The following is a 19,402-nucleotide window of genomic DNA, read 5'->3' as shown; positions in this document are numbered from 1 at the left end:
TTTAAAAACCAACTAAGGTTATTGTTCAAAATGTAAATCAATGAGTACTGCAAGCATTTTTTTCTTAGAAGTTCCATCATGAACCAAGAATATAAAATTAGTAAAATATGATCTCATACTAACCTGCATCCGTTTTGCAAGATCAGTCTGAGACACACCTTCAGCAGCCATTGATCCAGCTCGTACCTGTCCTTCTCGAGCAAGATACAAGTTACGACGATCATTTGGTTTCTTTTCCTGCTTTTCTTGCACTTTCTTTTGGATTTCTGTCCGACCGAGAGCAACAGAAATGTTGAGTTTCCTTCCATCTAGAATAATTCCTCCATTCTAAACCAAAGAATTAAGAATGAATTGAATTCTTCAATTTACAAATAGTGAAGGTTCAATTTCAAACTTACATTTTCAAATAATTTCAAAGGTCTGAATAGAACAAAATGTTTTATTAAGATAAAACATAAAACTGTTTAAATCAGAACAAATACATTTTAGTGCATTAATTTCTTATACACAAATACACAAACAGAACAGTAAAATGTAAAACATGCAGATGAACACTTTAAGCCATCATTTTTTAATGTGTGATAAATTTAATTTTTACTATAAATACCAGTGTCTTGTGACTTTAAGTTAGAGCAAGTAAAGTAATAACAAAGATAAAAAGTGAGTATAAACAATAAAACATCTGTAAATGTATATGTTTTATTTTTAAAAAAAACATACAACCATGATAAATGCAAATACAGAAAATCATTAAATAACAAGGTATTTTTTTTTGTAATTATAATTAAGCTATAGCTCTTGGTACTGAAAAAGGTAACATAATTATTAAACAAATGAAATTAATATTTCAATAGATTCTTATACTTCACTAAATTTATAATATGTTACAAATGTAAAAGAAACAATGGTTGGACTGAAATTAATTTAAAAAAAAATGAATAATTACTCACATTCAGCATTACTCATGTTTATTATTTGAGCATAAAACAATGTATTTAACCCTTAAAAACTTATTCTAAAATTTTTTCAACTTTCTTACAAATTGGAGAAACATAATTGCTTTCAACTTTATTAATAACAATCCAATAAATAACCTGAGCATGTGACTTTTCACTGAAGGACAAGATCTAGTAAAGATTAAATATTTTTTTTTATAATTAGTTACTAATGGCTAATTATTTTTATTCTATGTTTCATTTACTAATTTATGGTCATCTTCAGAAAGCAGCTGAGGAGCTTCATTATTAGAAATCACATACATTCTGGAAGCTGGGCAGTCTATGATGCTTGTCTATAAACTATAGGGTGGTTGATTTATAGTTAGTATATCTACCAGTATTGTAAATTTCCTATAAACTACAGAGGAGTTATGTGTCTAGTAACCATCATGTCTGCAGAATTTTTTTACATTTTTCTATTTCCTTTGTGAACTGTATCATAGGATTGTGGCTATTAAGGATGTTTCATAAACTCTTGAAACTTGTCTGTAGTGTATGTGGCAATATTACAAAGAAATCATCATATATTTCTGTGGCAAATATAGGAATGTAGATTGGCTGTATCAAGGAAATTATAAACTTTGAAATGCTCCATGTAGATGGTACTGAGTACTAGAGAAAGTGGTGAACCCACCGTTAAAACTTATTTTTTGATCGCAGTTATCCTGAAGTTGAAAGTTGTGTTCATACAGAAAGCTGTGAGTTACATTTCAGCTGCACACATTCCTTAACCTATTCACTACAAGTGGGACATATATTCAAGTACACCAACCCCCTTATACTGTAGCTGGGACAAATGTTTCTCACTGTTAATGTTGTTTTCATCTTCTCCTGCTTGGCCCACGTTCATCCTCTTGATCATCATCATCATCACTAAATGGAGAGCTAGCATCTTCTTGTCTCGTTGCCTCTTCATTATTATTCCCTTGAACACGACTTACTTTCATTATCTTCTAAACTATATGAGACAAGTTCATCAAGCATATACAGTAATTAGGGTTACTACTCACCACATAGTCAGTATGCAGCTGTTGTACATTTTATCAGGCATCTTGCTAGTTACTGAAGGGCTGAGTGAAAAACATTGAGCGAAACTATATATCAACAGGAGATGGAAGGAGAATAAATACTTTCCAGCTCAACTTACTTCCATACATAACATGCAACATTTCAAATAACAATGAGAAACATTTGTTTCAGCCATAATGGGAGGCTTAAGAGTTTTACATTTATCCATTTATTGAGGGTTGGCACATCAGTGATGAGGTTGGATACATAGAAGTTTGCATTTATCATTGTGTCTTGTAAGGTTTGTTTTGACATCTGCAAAATGGATAGAGTTCTTAATGAATAGTTATAGCTATATTTAAGTAGGTACAGTATTTTGTTGTGTGTTAGGACAAAGTTTATTTTATTTATTAGTTTTTTGTGTTATTTCTGTAAAGGATTCTTTACTTACATTTATTAATGTGCATGAGAATAAATGAATGAGCTTAGTCTATTTCAATTTCTTGAGAATGTGTGATAATTGAGTTTGAATAAATGTGCATATCTTCATAGAGTTTATGTTTGCTATTGTATTACCTTTCTTCTGATACAGATATTTAATGCTAGTATGTATCTTGCATTTATTTATATGGTGATATTTGATCCTGTCTTGGAATATGTTTTTATAAAGTGTCTGGGTTAGTCTTTGACATCATGAGGTTTTGATAAGCAGATCAAGTCCTTTAAGAATTTATTTTAAATTGTACACATTTATGAAGGGAGGTGAAATAGATATTTATTTTAACTAATTTACAGAATGGCCATACTGAGTAATTAAGTCTTAAGGTGAAGTTGCATCAATCAGATATTCACCATTGTAATGGTTAATAACTATTAACTATGACAACAATTTATATCTGATCACCACACTTTAATTAAATGACATATAAAGAGACAAATTATATTTGTTGATGAAAAAGTGCTGTACAGATCTGCAGCAAGAAAAGCAATAAGGAAAGAGTGATAAAAACAATCATAATAAATTGTCTTTAAGACTGGAATATTATCCACTCTTTCACTAGAAAATTAGAAGGAATATCCTAAATTTTGAAAACAAATTAACACACACCTGTGATTCATCATTAGCTTTATTCAGGCATTTGTCTGCGTCCTCCTTTTTTAAAAACTGTACAAAAGCCGATCCTTTAGGATGTTCTGTTAGAGCATCCATGCATAAAAGAGCATAGTTAACTGGTCCAAATTCAGCCATTGCTTCATTCAAAGTCTCTGTTGTTGTATGGAAGGCAACATTTCGAATAAAGAGAGTTCTTCCCTCAGCAATATCCTTTGATGACTGGACATTCACCTTTTTTCCTTGATAAGATTTGTTTTCTACAAAACATCACCTTAAACTTTACATTCTATACAGCTGACACATCAGTTTTTATACCTGAGCTTAAAACATTAAACATCACTAATTACTTCCATGTTAAAACAACATTTAATGTAGTAAATATATCTTCATGAAGTGTGGTAAGCTTTAGTAAATATTACAAGTCTTTTGTATACAATAAAAATAAGATTTTTTAAATTACGTTCTCAATAAACATTTGTCTATGATTTAATGGATTTGTGGTCTGACTCCTACTCTGAGCCTGAGTGCAAGATAAGTTTCATATTACAGTTGAGAATGCTTTTCATTTTACAGTTTTTCAAATTTCGTTTCCTAAATGAATATTACATTTTTTAGCAAAACTCTATATTTCATCTGGTACTTTCTCTACCCTAACACATTTTACCAACCTTGTAACTGCTACAAAAAATAAAATTGGCCTCAAATTCATAACACATTACATTTGTTTTTATTTAATGTTATTGTTTTGTTGCTCTTTGAACCATGTCTAGCTGCTAAATATGGATAACAAAGCTTAAAACGCCTAGTGAGTACATGGTAAAACAAACTATTATGTAATACATAGGCAGTTTGCATGAATACCTTGCTGAGAAATATTTTTATTCAGTTTTTTTGTTTATTTATCTTTTCTCATCTAACTTAAGTAGTTCATAATTACTACAATCTAGTTACTTTAAAAACAATAATAAATTCTATACACAAAAAACACATACACATTTTCTATACACATTTTTAGTACTTATGTGCAGGGTAACTAATTTTGGGTGTTTTTGCAAGTACTTTATGGAATTTTTATTTCTTTCAACCATTCAATTAGGAACAAAAACAGAGAATGTAATATTCTGTTGCAATTGTAATGTAACCAGGTTTATAACTAACCTAGAAGTGTGTTGAAAAATTTACCTTACATTGTCAAGGTGAACAGTGTGACAGTAACTCAAAAGTTGTTGTCAGAAAAAGATAACATATTACATAATTTAGTAAATTATGTAAAACATAAATTTAGTAAAACACTCTCTTTCTATTAGTTATAAATAACATTAGTAAATGCCAATGCAAATAACTGACATTTTTGAAAGCCAGTATGTGATAGAAAGATATGGCAGGTGGGTTTGAATTTCTGATTTATGTATCAAAAAATCAAGATGATGGGGGCTATAAAATTAGGTTGCCTTTAAATTGCCCATATTAAAAGTATAGTTTAACTAAAATTCAGAAGCTCAAATAGAAGTGCAAAGACTGTCTAAATTAGGCAATTAATGGTGCACAAGTGTGACATGGAAGAGAAAAGTTAAGACTGAGAATTTATTAAAATAAATCATTTTGAAATTAAGAACCTAGAAGTCTGACAATATTAAAAATTGATTTATGATATACACTTTAATACCAAGTTCATTTACATAACTTGATAATAATACAGCTTAATTTAGTTTTAAGTGCAACTAAAAAGGTATCTAAAGAGTAATTTTAAAATAATTTTGTCAAATTTTTTATTAAAATGAATATTCCAACACTTAAACTTACCTTTATCATTTTTACTTTTCTGTTCTTCTGTAGATGATTTATCATCATCATCATCATCATCTTCTTCTTCGCCCCCTTCAACATCTGATGTACTATTTTCCTCCTCATCATCCTCACTTTCACTCTCATTAGATTCATCTTCATTGTCTGAAGCATTCTTTTCACCATCCTTAACATCTTCTGATCCTGGATCATCTTCACACTTTTCTGTCTTAGGTTCTTGTTGCTGTTCTACTGACTTCTCTGCTACTTCTTTATATTTGAGTTTAGGCAATGAAAAGTCAACTGCAATTGGTCTACCTAAAACACACAAGAAATACTGCAAGTTCCATTTCAAAATAAAACATCTTGGTTACTAATCCTGCATCACTTGATTTTAATAGTCATTCAAGACAACTAAAAACCTCCTTGGATAACCAAGTTAAAACCCTTGTTTTGCATGATGGATGACAAGCACTCTGGAACAGATTCTGACTCAAAACAGCACCACAGTATACTGTAAAACATCTGTCATACTGTCACACTAAACACATAACTTTGACCACAATCTTCAATCAAAATCACCTGTAAATTCACTTACTATACTTTCAAAAATTTGAACTCTCATGAAATAAATTTTTTTCATTTTTCTGGTTAAAAGAAAAACTTTTTACAAGAGAAATGTTGGTACAATCCACCAGAAGAAGCTGAAACGTTAGGAAAAGTTCCCTTTTGTGACTGGCAAATAATGCTGTCACTAAACTTTCGAGCATGGACAAGTTGCATTGCTGTGATACTTATGCACACAATTTTGTATGGAGTTCAAATGACTATGAATACTATGTGCAGTAATATAGTACAATGTATGCAGCTCAGTTAGATACAGTAAGAGATATTGTATTGCACAATGTTTGTATGCATATATATGGAAGGACAAGAATTCGTAATGAGAATAAATTCTGATAACACAAATATCTAGTGAGATCAATTTCCAGCACAGATGCTTATGGCAATAAAACTAGCATGGCTATCTCAAAGTCTTACCAATAAACATTTGATAGAAACAAAAAAATAATGATCACATTTACAAAATCAAATTCAGAATATTCTCCATTAATCATTATAGTTGAAATATTGACCCTCTTCTGCTTTTGCATGTATAGTAGGCTTAAGGCTAATAGAAATATAAAAGATCTAGCTACCATGAGAAAAGCAGGAAAATCTATCAATTAAACACAGCATAATTATGATGATTGCAAAAACAATTTTATGAAAGTATTCATAAGTATGAAACAGAATAACAATAAATAAAATAAGGCAAGCTGTTTCTCTTTCTCTCCAGGTCAATACAAACTGAGTACGAATAGAAATATTTTGTTCATTTGTTTTGTTTTTGTTTGCTTGTTTCTTTTTGAAATTTTGTGCAAAGCTACACAAGAGCTATCTGCACTAGCTATCCCTAATTTAGCAGTGTAAGACTAGAGAGAAGGCAGCTAGTCATCACCACCCACTGCCAACTCTTCAGCTACTTTTTTACCAATGAATAGTAGCATTGACCATCACATTAAAATGCCCTCATGGCTGAAAGGGCAAGCATTTTTGGTATGATGGGGATTCAAACCCAAGACTCTCAGATTACAAGTTGAATGTTTCAACCACCTGGTCATGCCAGGATTTAAAACAATACATATTAGCAACATGTGTATGTGTGAGTGTGCATATACACATGCAGTACTCAGACATTGTGTACGTATGATGGTAGAGTAGTATGTGTGAGGGTTCAAATGGAAGTAGTCTCATTTCAAGCTGTACTTTACTGCACTTGGCAGCAGGCCAAGCTGGTTAGAATAAAATCAATGAGCATGATTGGTCAAAAATCACCATTATGTTTAAAAATCATTGGTTTTTTTCCTTAAGATATAATGCAACTTTTGCTTGGTTTGGGCTTATTTTTTCCACTGCAATAAAACTTCTTGGATCTTTAGTGAAGATCTTTGTTGTTTTTTGGAAAACCAACTTAGCCTTCCAAAGAAACTTCAGAAAATTCTTAAAATTATTTTTAATCTGAGAAATTAAAAGTTCTTTAAACTTTATGCCCAAATTATGCTCAGCAAGCATACTTAACACATTTAACAGTGAAAACATAACATTTAAATCTAATTAGTCTAGTTAATAGTGTCCTTAAATACAATTGTTTTAAACTATTTATTATAATTGCCAAAGGAAGAAATATTAGACAACTAACAAAGTTTCAATAGAAAGGATGTACATTTCAAAATAAATTGATAAAAATTGGATTATAATAATTTCATTTGTCAAATTCTTACGAGACAAATGCTCTTTGTGGAAGACAATACTCTTAATAAGAAATATAAAATATTTAGTTGAAGCATATATGTCCAACAAGAAGAATAGAATATATTTAGCAGGAACAAATACCATTAAAGAAAATAAAAAGACCTACTAGGTTAAAACTAATAATCAAATTAAAAAAAAATTAGATCAGTATAGTATTCACTATACTGTAGAACTGGCAATTAGTATCGTATTCACTACATTGTAGAACTGGCAATTAACTTCATTAACTGATTACCTTCAACTACAGGTAATATTGCGTAGTGGCACTTAAAACAACAAATTAATTGAAATTATGATCTGGATTGGGTAATGTAAAATAAAATAAAACCAACTAATGTAAATTAGCATTCCAACTATCCAGTAATCAGAATTATGATTAAATCAATTAATGTCATTAAAATAAGCAGCTTATAAAAATTACTGTTTCCAATTATTCCAGCTTTTCAAGTAAGTTGATGTGTACAGTATGTGAAAAATGTTATGTATATTGTGTGCAAAATTCCATTTTGTTTATATTTTCTATATTTAAAAATAATCACCAGCTAACCCAGTTGACACTATTAAAAACATTAAAGGATTGTCAGAATTTGTGATGTTTTAGCTGTGGTAAAACCATAGTTCTCTCAGTTAAATTCTATGCAAATTAGGCAATGACAACCAGTCATGTTTTGAAATGAAAATAATTCGTCATTCTACATGCTCTTTTAAATGAACATTACTTAGATGTAAATTTACATCTGTATAGTTCATCAAATTGCATCTTAATATGGAACATAATCACCAAGTACAATAAAGAGCAGTCTGGCACTGATCCTGCATTCTTAATATTTATATTTATGGTATTAAGCTATCCTCAAACACTACCACTAATGAACTGTTTCCATGGTAACTCAGATGGTAGTGTCATGTCTCTAAAGAGCATCTCATACAATCTCAACAAGATTGAAGTTTAGTGAACATGGATAAAAGTATACCTTTCAGCCATTTTTTTCTTGTCTTCAAGGGAAGTATCAATCACTTTACACAGTAGGATATGTATCATCATTCATTAGGCTATAATCAGGGCTAATTGCACTACTGTATATTGTATAAAGGGTGTGAATCCTATTATGTGTGGTTAATGGTACTATAATGTAGGTGTAGAAGTTTGTATATTCACCAATTTTATTCCTGTTTATATCCATCTCACCATTACCAAATGTTTCACATCCTTTTAATAAAATGGGATGGTTTTGGACAAACAAGTATACATCTGTTATTTAGCTACAAGGTGCAATGTGATCCATCTGTAAAAAGAAGACTGTGCCATAGGTTACTACTTTGCTATTTCATTGGGCATGCTTTTGGCACTATTGTAGATGAGTTGCTTGCATCTCACTGTGTGCATCTGACATTTAGACCAATTTTGTGAAGCTTGTTTCTAATCATGCATACACTGACAAAGCAACCAGTTGGTCTGTAAACACTGAATTCAATTTCAAAGCCTGAATCAACAGATGTTCTTTTACTTATGCTGAAATGAGGATGGTTTGCCTTATTCAGGTGTTCTAATAACCATAACTTTGGTTTGGAAACAGTTCCACATTCTGTTAATGACACTGCTAATGCCTGACTTTTATACCAATTAGATGATGGTATATAAACATTAAGGAAGCAAAAACTGTATAAAGAAGGAAGTTACATAATGTTCCCATTCCTTCTTTTGTTATTAAATTCCTAAAAGTGGCTCATTTAACTGATTAAATAAATGTATCTTTCGATTTCAGGACAAAAGTAAACAAAAATGGAAATATGTTATATTTCAGTGTTTTATATTTCATTTCTCAAGCAAAGATCCTAAAATAAGATAATTCACATACACCATCAGGCAGCTGCCATAAAAAGAGAATTACAGTAATTACACTAGTCAACTGTAATTAATGGAAACCAAAAGTGTATAAAGAAAGTGGAAATGTTCGGTACTTTAGTATTTTCGTCTTTCATTTCCTTCTAAAGCCAAAACCCTAAAACAAAGTAGCCCATATATACTGCTGGACAGTTTCTAGTTAACAAAATGAAAACTAGGACAATTGAGCCAGCCAGTTCTGGGTGAAGTAAAGCATTAATACACACCCATACAATACTGGATAACCTTTGCAGTCAGAACTGAAGACATATGAAATGGAGTTACCTGTAATAACCAATATTACAGTATTTTCTTGTCATAGATTTCATAATAATAATACAGGAGTCTTCTTGTAACTATAGTATTACAGCTGTTTGTCTTGTAATAGCTATGTATTGGCATAATTATTACAGTACTATTTCACGGCTATAACACTGGATGTTCATGCCATACCTACAATATTACAGTAATTTGTCTTCTTATTGTTACAATATTAAGAGTTTGTCTTTTCATAACTATTGCACTACTTTCTTGTCATATGTGTAATATTACAGTAGTTTTTCTTGGCATAACTACAATATTACATTAATATATTTTGTTATAACTATAATATTGCAGTACGTTATCTTGTCATAGATATAATATTAGAAAGTCTGCTTATCCTTCTACTGTTTTTTCATATTTCAAATATCCAAGTTAGATAATTCTATCTTAAAAAAAGATGCTTTTGAAAGAAAGTTACAAATTAAAGATTTTTTATTGAAATAAAAATCACGAGAAACATGTAATGCTTCTTTTGACATAAATATAATCAAATAAATTTATATATATTATGGAACTTACCTAAAAATTCTTTTGCATTGAGAGAATTTATAGCTTTAATTGCATTAGATGTTTTCTCAAACTGCACAAATGCAAAACCTTTCATTTTTCCATCTGCAAAATGATAGTAGTTCATTTTTAGTACAGATACATAATGTCAGTAACATTAATGTACCACCTTTATTCTACACAAGAACAGGTAGCTTGCAAAGATACATTTGAAGTTAATAAAGGATACTTTATATTTTGTAAATAAGTCTATTTTATGTTATACCTTTGTAAGTATACAGCTGGTCAGAGTAAGATGATGTGTATTTAACAGGTGTTCAAGTAATTTTACTTGATCTATAGCAGATAGTTAAGTATATGTCTAAACATGTGTTATATAAAAAAAATGTATTTACATAAACATGATGATTATAAATTGTTCCTTCACTTACATCATTAAATATTTAATAAAATTATCTTATTCCTTTATTAATTTACTAAGATAGTTTTTATTTTTATATTTTAATATAAAAAAATAGATTACAATTTTTAAGTCAAAATCTAAAATAATAGAAAAGTTATAATAAATATTATATAAAGTACGAGTAACATTCTTATATTTTTTGTGTCTGACAGTTAACTCCTTTGTGGCACTGAAATTTCATTCCAACTATATTACAGTTTAACACAAATCTTTAACTGGTTACAGTAATTAAAAACTTCAGAGTTCATAAATAGAAGTAATAATTATTTTCTATAATTATTTCAAATGATGTATATACATATACAATGTATTAAAACAGATATGTGGACTGTATTCAACAAACTAGTAGTCCACTAAAATACAGATAAGACACGTAACTTTGTAAAGGACAGTTTTGTATTATTGGATACAGTAGCTTGAGTACATCATACACAGGGAACCCTCAGAAATTAAACCTTTATGTTGGGTAACTTCTATAATGTTAGCTAGGCACTGATGAAAAGTAAATATGATAAAAATAACTATATACACGTACATTGTTACACAAATTAAGGTACTAAGACTAAATATTTGTGTGTTAATGCTATAATGTGTTGTTATTCTAGAAAGAAAAAAAGCATAAATTATATTTATTTTCTAATTTATTTATGGTGGTTACGAGGTCTGTGAAATTGATAGATCCTGTATAGAGTTAGGGTAGAGAAAATAACAAATAAAATATAAAGTCTTACTGCAAACAAATGTTTGAAATGTATTTAGAAGGTTTTAAGTACTGCATAAGTGATACTTGAGATTTTTGTGACGACAAATAGTTTTTAAATCATAAAGTGAAAACCACTTCATACTTGGATTAGTAACAAAAATTAAATATTTTCACAAACAAATCTTTAGTTAAAAAATACTTCATTAAAAAATCAGATTTTTGTGTGCAAAAGCCTTGTAATGTTTACTAAATATCTGTTACATTTTGTACAGATACATATACTGCATTAAAAGTAATAGTATAAAAGCTTAACAAGTGCAAATGTGTATATGAAGTCGTGTATTTTAGGCCAAGCTCATCACAAAAGGATTAAGGGTATAGCAACATCAAAAGCTACTAAATACTACTGAGAAACTAACAATTCCAAAAATTCTCCATCACTTCATCCACTTCAGGCCACATGAAGGTCCTAACAGGGCATAACAAACAATCAGGATTCATGCAGCTGTAAAGGTAAGAAATTGTTGCAAAATAGATTTGTGAGAAGGATCTTTCCCCTTTCACAGATGGCAGAGTCTTGGAGAGAAAATCCCTATCAGGGTAAAGCAGAATAAATGTGGAATGATAAACAGTCCTATACATGTGGACTGCAAACAACTCTGACCAATGATGTCCATAAGCCAACAACAACAAAAAATACAATTTACTCTTAAAGTGAAACAAAGAACTCAAAGCTAAGAGCTCAAAAAAAGGCTAGCACAATATATGTAAAACAACTGTAAAATTCCAATTTTGTAAGTGAAAACATCATTTGTGCTAAAGAGTACAAAAGGATTTTAGTAGATCTGATAGAATTGGGGATTCAAAACCCTTTGATATTTGGAAAACCAAAAAAAATAGTGGATAAGAATGCCCTATATAAAGCCACAGCAGACAAAGCAAGAATCTTCTCAAATATCCAAGTCATGAAATGGAATATGGTAGGTACTTTTGGATGAAGAGGGTTTAAGGTTCTTTAAATACACCACTGATGATAAATATTCCTTTTCCATTAATAAATGAATGTGGGTGGTTTATAGAGAAATTTAGCTCAGTGCAGAAAACCCTTACAAGTTAAACACTTATGTTGGGCAAAGGACAGTATAACTTCCAGACATGAAAACTGAATTTCTGGACATCTGGGTGGAGAATGTCTGATCAAGGTTGTCTCAACAGAGGCTGCCAATGTGGAAATTCCTGCAGATATTAAAGAGGCAGAAACCATGCTTAAGTTGGCTCATATGGTGCAACCAATGGAACTCGACAAAGAGTAGAACGAATCACAATCAGACTTGAAGCAACAGATGTAAACCTGTCTAGTCAATGATTGGTTGAGCACAGCTTAAGTGGGTATTGATAAACACAAACAGATAGACAAAATATTGTGTTGGTGACAAAACAGATTTCTCTAGTTTGATAAGAAAGCCCACTTTTGTGGCTTCTGAAAGGAGAACAGAGTGTTATTCTGTTACCTGATGGGATAGAGCCAGAAGTAGCCAGTCATCCATATAATGATATGTGCACAGGCCCAAGGAATGCAGATGATGAGATAAAGCTTGAATAACTCTGCAGAAGAATAAGGTGCTGATGCAAAATCAAAGGGTAAAAACCCTCAATTGCAGCACATGACTCTTGAGAGTATAAATGTAAGAAAACTCCAGGAGATTCTGCTATGGGAATATGGGGATAAGCATTGCTACCATCAAACTTGATTATCCAGATCCCTGGTGCAAAGTGCCATCATAGGTTGAAAAGAGATTCCATTGTAAAGTAAGAAGGATCTAAAAATTCATTCAGTCTGGAGAGACTGATGACTGGATGTCATTCTCCTATATTCTGGGGCACAATGAATAATTAGGAATAAAATCCTGTAAGAATGGAATCAATCCTCTCTATTGCTTTTTGACTAACAACACTCTTATACAATAGGAATGAAGCTTCACTCATTGTGGGTATGTTCCTGGACTTTAGGGGTCCAGGAAGTGATGTAATTGTGGTTCCACTGCTCCCCATCTACAGAATAATCATTGATGCTGTCATTGTAGGTCCACTTGAGCTGAAGAGCTCAAGAATACAGATGAACACTATTATAAAAATGTAAACAAGCTGTATAAATACAGGATTCAAACATTTCTGGAAATTCAACAAATATCATGGGATGGAGAAAAGCAACTACACATAACTTCCCGAGGACAGAGGAATGAATGGTAAATGAACACTTTCAAACAAAGCATCTCTACCCAACAAATTTCAACAACAAATGAGCCAGGAAACCAAAGGAAGAACTGAAGAAGACAATTTAATTAAGATAGACATCAACAAAATCCCTAACTTGTCCTCAAGTTGCTGAGGGGAATATTGAAAGGCTTCAGACAAAAGTTGGATTGAAGATAAATATCTCAGGATAGTCATGAGAGTAAGACAAACCTGAAAAAACTGTGATCTGTTTAAGGTTATAGCAGGTTTCAATGTAGACCCTCAAAGGTCCAAAAGGTCAGTCTGTTGAGAATCTAAGCAGAGCTCCTCTTGGTAATGATAAGCCAAAGTATGCTCATCTGATAAATGTTGAGGATAAGGCATAGTTATCCCCTTGTGTAACTGAGTGGCAAGTCTCACAGAATGAACAGCAATATTAGGAAAAAGAGTAAAAAACTAAATAGTCACCTGTCATCTTTTCTGCTAGCAAGGAAGAAGTAAAGTCCAAAATTTCAAAAACCTGAGTAACCAACTGAAGAAAAAAGGTTGGAGGTGACTGATCAAAATGATCGTCTATTGAAGCTAACCTGGTAGAGGAAGGAGCCAGAAAAAGCCAGTCTGAATCCATGCCAGTAATTCCCAAGTCATTTGCAAAGGCTGCCCCAGAACCCCCTGGAGAGACACCATTAGTCCACACATATGTTTCCATCTGGAAACAGATCATATCATGTTAAACTTTGACTGAGAGTGATTCCTCCCCTGGCTGTTGACGAACACCAGATAGTAGAGATAGAAGAGGTCTGGTTGATGTCTGTAGTAGAAACATTAACTTAGGAATTCATACCTGTTGGCAAATTCTTTGTTTAAGTAATTTATAAATATAAATGAAAATATAACTGCAGAAATGCCAGTGTTATTGTAAATCACAATGTAAACAGTGAACAATCACAACAATCCTAATGATAGAATTTCATGTTGAATGCTTTGTTGAGGAAATATGTTTACATAATCTGAATGATATACAGTACCTACTTTATATAAAGGGTGCATTGAAATTGGTGGAGAATTTTGCAAATTAGAGTGTGTCTAAGGCATTTGAGTAGGGTATTAAAGACTGGAGCAAGCATTTTACATGCTCAGATGGGCAAAGAGTGGAAACCTTGGAGGTCACAAAATAGCTATATTGCCAGATGATGGCATGTTTTGGAACAGGCCTAGGAAAATTGAAAAGTTTGAAATAGGACTGACTGACAAACTCTAGAGCTGTAAAAAAAATGAACGATGTCCTTGTTAGCCAGCAAAGGATTAGCAATTTCAGTAGGAGCCATGGAAAAGTCCTGAGAGAGAGAGAGAGAGGATGGACCTTGTAACATTCGACCTCCCAATGCATGACAGCAGATAAAATCATCATCAGGTCACCTGCACTTGAGGTTTGTGAAACTTTTCTACATAATGACCTTTGAAGTTACCTTTACCACTTCAGGGGCTACACAGGCCTCAGGTGCAAAGAATATGATTGAACAAATAAAACAAAATTAAAAATGACACTTTTTGAAGAAAATAAAGTCATGCATAAAGAAGTAAAAAAACAAACAAACTTGTCTGAAGACAAACAGTGTCAAATGAGAGGAATATAGAGGGAGTCGTATGCATCATGTAAGCATGCGATGTTACAATTGGTTAACAGATAATGCATGATTTACAAGATAAACACGTTAGAACATACTAATTCCTATAAGGGGGAGCACGTAACTCATGGCATGCTTAAAGAATACCTAATCTTTTGAGAGGGAGTAAGTATTATATTGGAAAATATTTTTCAGCTATGTGATAACAAACACACAAGAGATTTGTGATAATTGTGTGCACATATATTTGCATACTGTAAAAAGTGGAGAGAAGAAATATTCTATTTCCTTGAATGGGAATTAACATGCAAATTTCTAAATTTTAACAGTTATTTAAGATAAAGCTAAACTTTACCTTCTTTCTTAGGGATGGTTATTTCTGTGATATTTCCAAATTTAGAGAAAGTTTTTTTGATCTTTTCATCAGTGGCCTAAAAATATCAAAAACATAGCAATAGATTTATAAGAAATAAACAAAAAAATTACACACATAAAAGATTCTAAAATGTGGTATGATCACCTTGTTATCAATACATAGAAAAAGTACAAATACCATTTAACTAAACTTTACTTGAATGAATAAATGCAGTCTTTTACTATAACCATACAAAATGAATCAAAATTTGAATTCATCTGTTATTTCCTGAGACATATAAAAACTAAATTTTAAACATTAGAAACTGCTACATGGAGAATCAATAACAACAACAATAAACAAGAGTCCATATTTTTAAACTTACCTTAAAAGATAAGTTTCTGATAATCAATCTTCCCTTTTTGGATTTGATTTTTTCCTTCAACTGTTGTCTGATTTCTTTTGTAACATACTGTTCTGAAATAACAATCAAAGTCAGTGTTAAACATGAGCGTAAATGTGGCACAAGTCTGTCAAACATAGCAAACGTTTTGTAAATAAACATGCAGCATATGTATATGGACAAATGTTTTTTACTTTTTTATAAATAAAATTAAGAAATAAGCATAATAAAAATGTCAGTTTCTTGAAATAATTCATAATTCAACATATAGTTTTGTATAAATTATACAGTCATTTAACCTGTTAAGTGCCGTAGAAGAGATAACTCGTCCAAGCCGATTGGTAACCCAGTGACACGGACCAGTTATTGTTTCATGTTTTGTACACATTTCTTCATTTTGTGTACTACTATAAGTTTGTCTTAGAGAAAAAATAGTATTTGTTGCTTATTTCCTTTATTTTAAAAAAATTACTCAATTTTGCTGAAAAAAACCAGCATAGGAGCTGCCGTAGCAGCTGAAATATGTGGCAGTTAACAGGTTAAAAAACATTTCCAATCATTAACTAAACATTTTATTAATTACAAAAACCTACTTAATAAAAATTGTAATAAAAACATATAATAAAATGAATTGATTGTAACATAAATAATAGGTTCAAATGTCTACCAACTTTGCTATAAAAAAAGTTAATATACTTTATAATGTAAAAAGTACTATATTCTTATACTTTTAACCCTTTCACAATGGGCTTGGTATAATACACACAAGTTTATTTACACACTAGAACACATTAAGTATTTGTATTATAACTTTTGATACAGCTTGTGTAACTTCACAAAATTTTGTAGACTTTTAATAAAGATTACAATTTTTTTACTCAAAAATTCAAATTTTTTTAATAAATATTTTTACTAAAGATTTGTTTGTGAAAATAGAGTCTGTACAGTTAAAAACTGTACAGTTAAAAAAAAAGAATAAAAACTATTCTTTGTCACAAAAATTTCAAATATTATTTGCATAATCTCTAAAACTTCCTAAATACATTTCATATGTTTGTCTTCTGTAATACTTTTCTTTTAATGTTATTTTCTATATTCTAACTATGTGGGGATTGTCTCTTAACCACCCTCATAACCATCATAAAAAAATTAGGAAGTAAATATAAATTATACTTTCTTCATCCTAGAATGACTACTATTATAACATAAAAATACAAATATTTGGTCTAAGTAGCTTAAGTCTACTAACTATATTTGAACATATATTTATTATTTTTTATTGCACTAACCTTCCAGTCATGCCTAGCTAACATTACATAACTTGCATTGACACAATGCACATGCGTCACTCAGGTCACCTATTCAGTAATATAAAACTGACCATTGGTCTTCTCTGTCTTGGCCATGTTTCAGTGGACTATTATTTTGTAATGTATATATATAGTCACATTTCAATTATTATACATTACATATGTCTATAGCTTATTATTATTTAGAAATAAATTATTAAACTTATTTTTCTTAAAATATAGAATAATAAATCAAAAAGTAAAACAAATAATTGCCCTTTCTCACTACAACCTTTGTACTTGGTCGTTGCTGGACACAGGTTGCCAAGCCTCTTAAAATTTCGCATGTGGAGGATATTAAACTTTTTTTTTTAGGTTTTATGCATAGAGTTAAATAACCAAAAATCATAGATAATATGCTGATACCACAGAATTCCACTATATATTTATAAAGTTTACTAATTAAGATTTTATAAAATATGAAACTTTGATCAGACTAAAGACACAACATATCTCATAAAAATCCTGGATTGAAAGAATAAAAAAAGACTTTTCAAAGATTAAAATGGTGAGGAAAACCCCACTGAGGACATTCTAAGCTGCTGATTGGTTAATCACATGTCATATATTGAAATAAGTATATATAAGAGACCATTTCAAAAAATGGAGAAAGCTGAACAGGGCCATCGTGTTTCATTCAGTACATAAGGCACATCTTAGCAAATAAAAAAAAACATGTGGTTCTTATTTCATATTCTAGCTTGGAAATTAGTAATTTGAGTCCCTAATTTTACAAAATCATAGAATTAGTATTTTTTACATCACAAACATTTAATTTTAAATAGTGCTGCATTCAACATACCATGTGCCTTACTAAAATTTATGTTTAGATGCATTTTTTGAAGAAATTAACTCATACATAATATTAAAGTTTGAGTTATAATCTACAATTTGATTCCATACTTATTAACATAATTCATAAAATTGTAGTTCAATGAACTTTTGAATGCAATTCAACAAATGCAATAGCATGGCCTTTGACCTTACCCATTGTAAAAGGGTTAATGTAATAGTGTAAGCATATTTACAACAGACACCAAATGGTTATTTAACAACAGTAATTTTCATTATTACTATTATGATGTTGAATTACAGAAGGCACCTCACAATTCAAAAGTCTTGAGAGGATTTTCACATCCAAATGGGTTATTTAGAAAAAAAAAAAAGGGGAACAAATTAGATTAACATTGATACTAAATGGCTAATTTAAAAACAAATCTTACAACATAATTACATAAATATATTATACATATTTGATGGAAAAATCTTGACAAATTTTTAATCCATTCATGAAGAAATATATCATGGAAAAAACAGATAAAAAATCTACAAAACATGTTTCACGTATAACAAAGCAAACCAAACCACGAAGTAAAAGAAACAAAAGAGAAATATCCCAGAAATAAAAATGGCCTGTACAAAACCTAAGGGAAATGCTTGAAAATAAATGGTTGGTTGATTTAGTGTTTTGTGGCACAAAGCAGCTTGTGCTATCTACACCAAACATCTGGTAAAAAGTTAAAATTAAATTTAGGAAACTTTATAAAAGGAAATTAAGGTAAAACAAAGCAAAGTTAAAAAACAAACATAAATAGCATAAAACCAATGTTTACACCTAGTCTATAACATTAAGAGAAAAACTACAGTAATACAAGTTCAAAGGACTTTCTGTAGCATAACTGTAATTATCATAATTTGCCATGAAGACTAACAGGTAAGTACAAAAATCATCGTCAGTCACCTGAAGTTGGGCTTTTCAGTCCTGGTTTCGATTTATTTGACATTATGGCCATTATCTAATTTCAAATCAAACTAGAGGTACTTTGATTCTTAAAAGGTAATCATATTAAAAAAAGGTCTAATGTATAAATTAAAAAACTTAAATAGTAGTAAAAATTAATGGCCTTTAAAAAACTAAAAAACATTTCCAAGGTGGAGAATGTCACCATCACTAATAATACTATCTAACATTATGGACAAATCTTGGGACATAACATGTTCAAAATGATGCTGTTGTTGAGAGTCATAACGATGGAAAGAAAGTAAAATGTGGCATACTGTGACCTGAGTGTTACACAGACTACACACTGATGCATTAGTTCCAGATAAAAGAAAACAATGAGTTAGAAAACTGTGACCAATGCGTAGTTTAGTTAAAACAATTTTCTCTTTTTACTCCTTACAAAAGCAAGACGGCCAAAGTCCAATATAGGGTTTCATTTGGAAAAGCTTGTTTTCTTGTTGCTCACTCCGAGTTGACTGCCAGCTGGCATGGAGCCAAGCCTTGAAT

General features: G+C 30.7%; 1 protein-coding gene across 1 annotated transcript in view; it reads right to left on the bottom strand.

The window, feature by feature from the left end:
- The window catches only part of LOC143232604 (RNA-binding protein 28), a 40,183-nt gene that overhangs the window by 11,453 nt on the left and 9,328 nt on the right, over positions 1-19,402 (bottom strand). Inside the window, exons 4-9 of the mRNA XM_076468224.1 lie at positions 15,746-15,837; positions 15,361-15,436; positions 9,989-10,081; positions 4,924-5,223; positions 3,115-3,377; positions 124-327 (exon numbers count right to left, since the gene is read on the bottom strand). Coding sequence (XP_076324339.1) covers positions 124-327; positions 3,115-3,377; positions 4,924-5,223; positions 9,989-10,081; positions 15,361-15,436; positions 15,746-15,837 — 1,028 coding nt within the window. The remainder of the gene's footprint in view (positions 1-123; positions 328-3,114; positions 3,378-4,923; positions 5,224-9,988; positions 10,082-15,360; positions 15,437-15,745; positions 15,838-19,402) is intronic.

This window comes from Tachypleus tridentatus, chromosome 11 (assembly GCF_004210375.1).
Source record: "Tachypleus tridentatus isolate NWPU-2018 chromosome 11, ASM421037v1, whole genome shotgun sequence".
NCBI lineage: Eukaryota > Metazoa > Arthropoda > Merostomata > Xiphosura > Limulidae > Tachypleus > Tachypleus tridentatus.
This window is presented reverse-complemented; position numbering and strand designations above follow the sequence as displayed.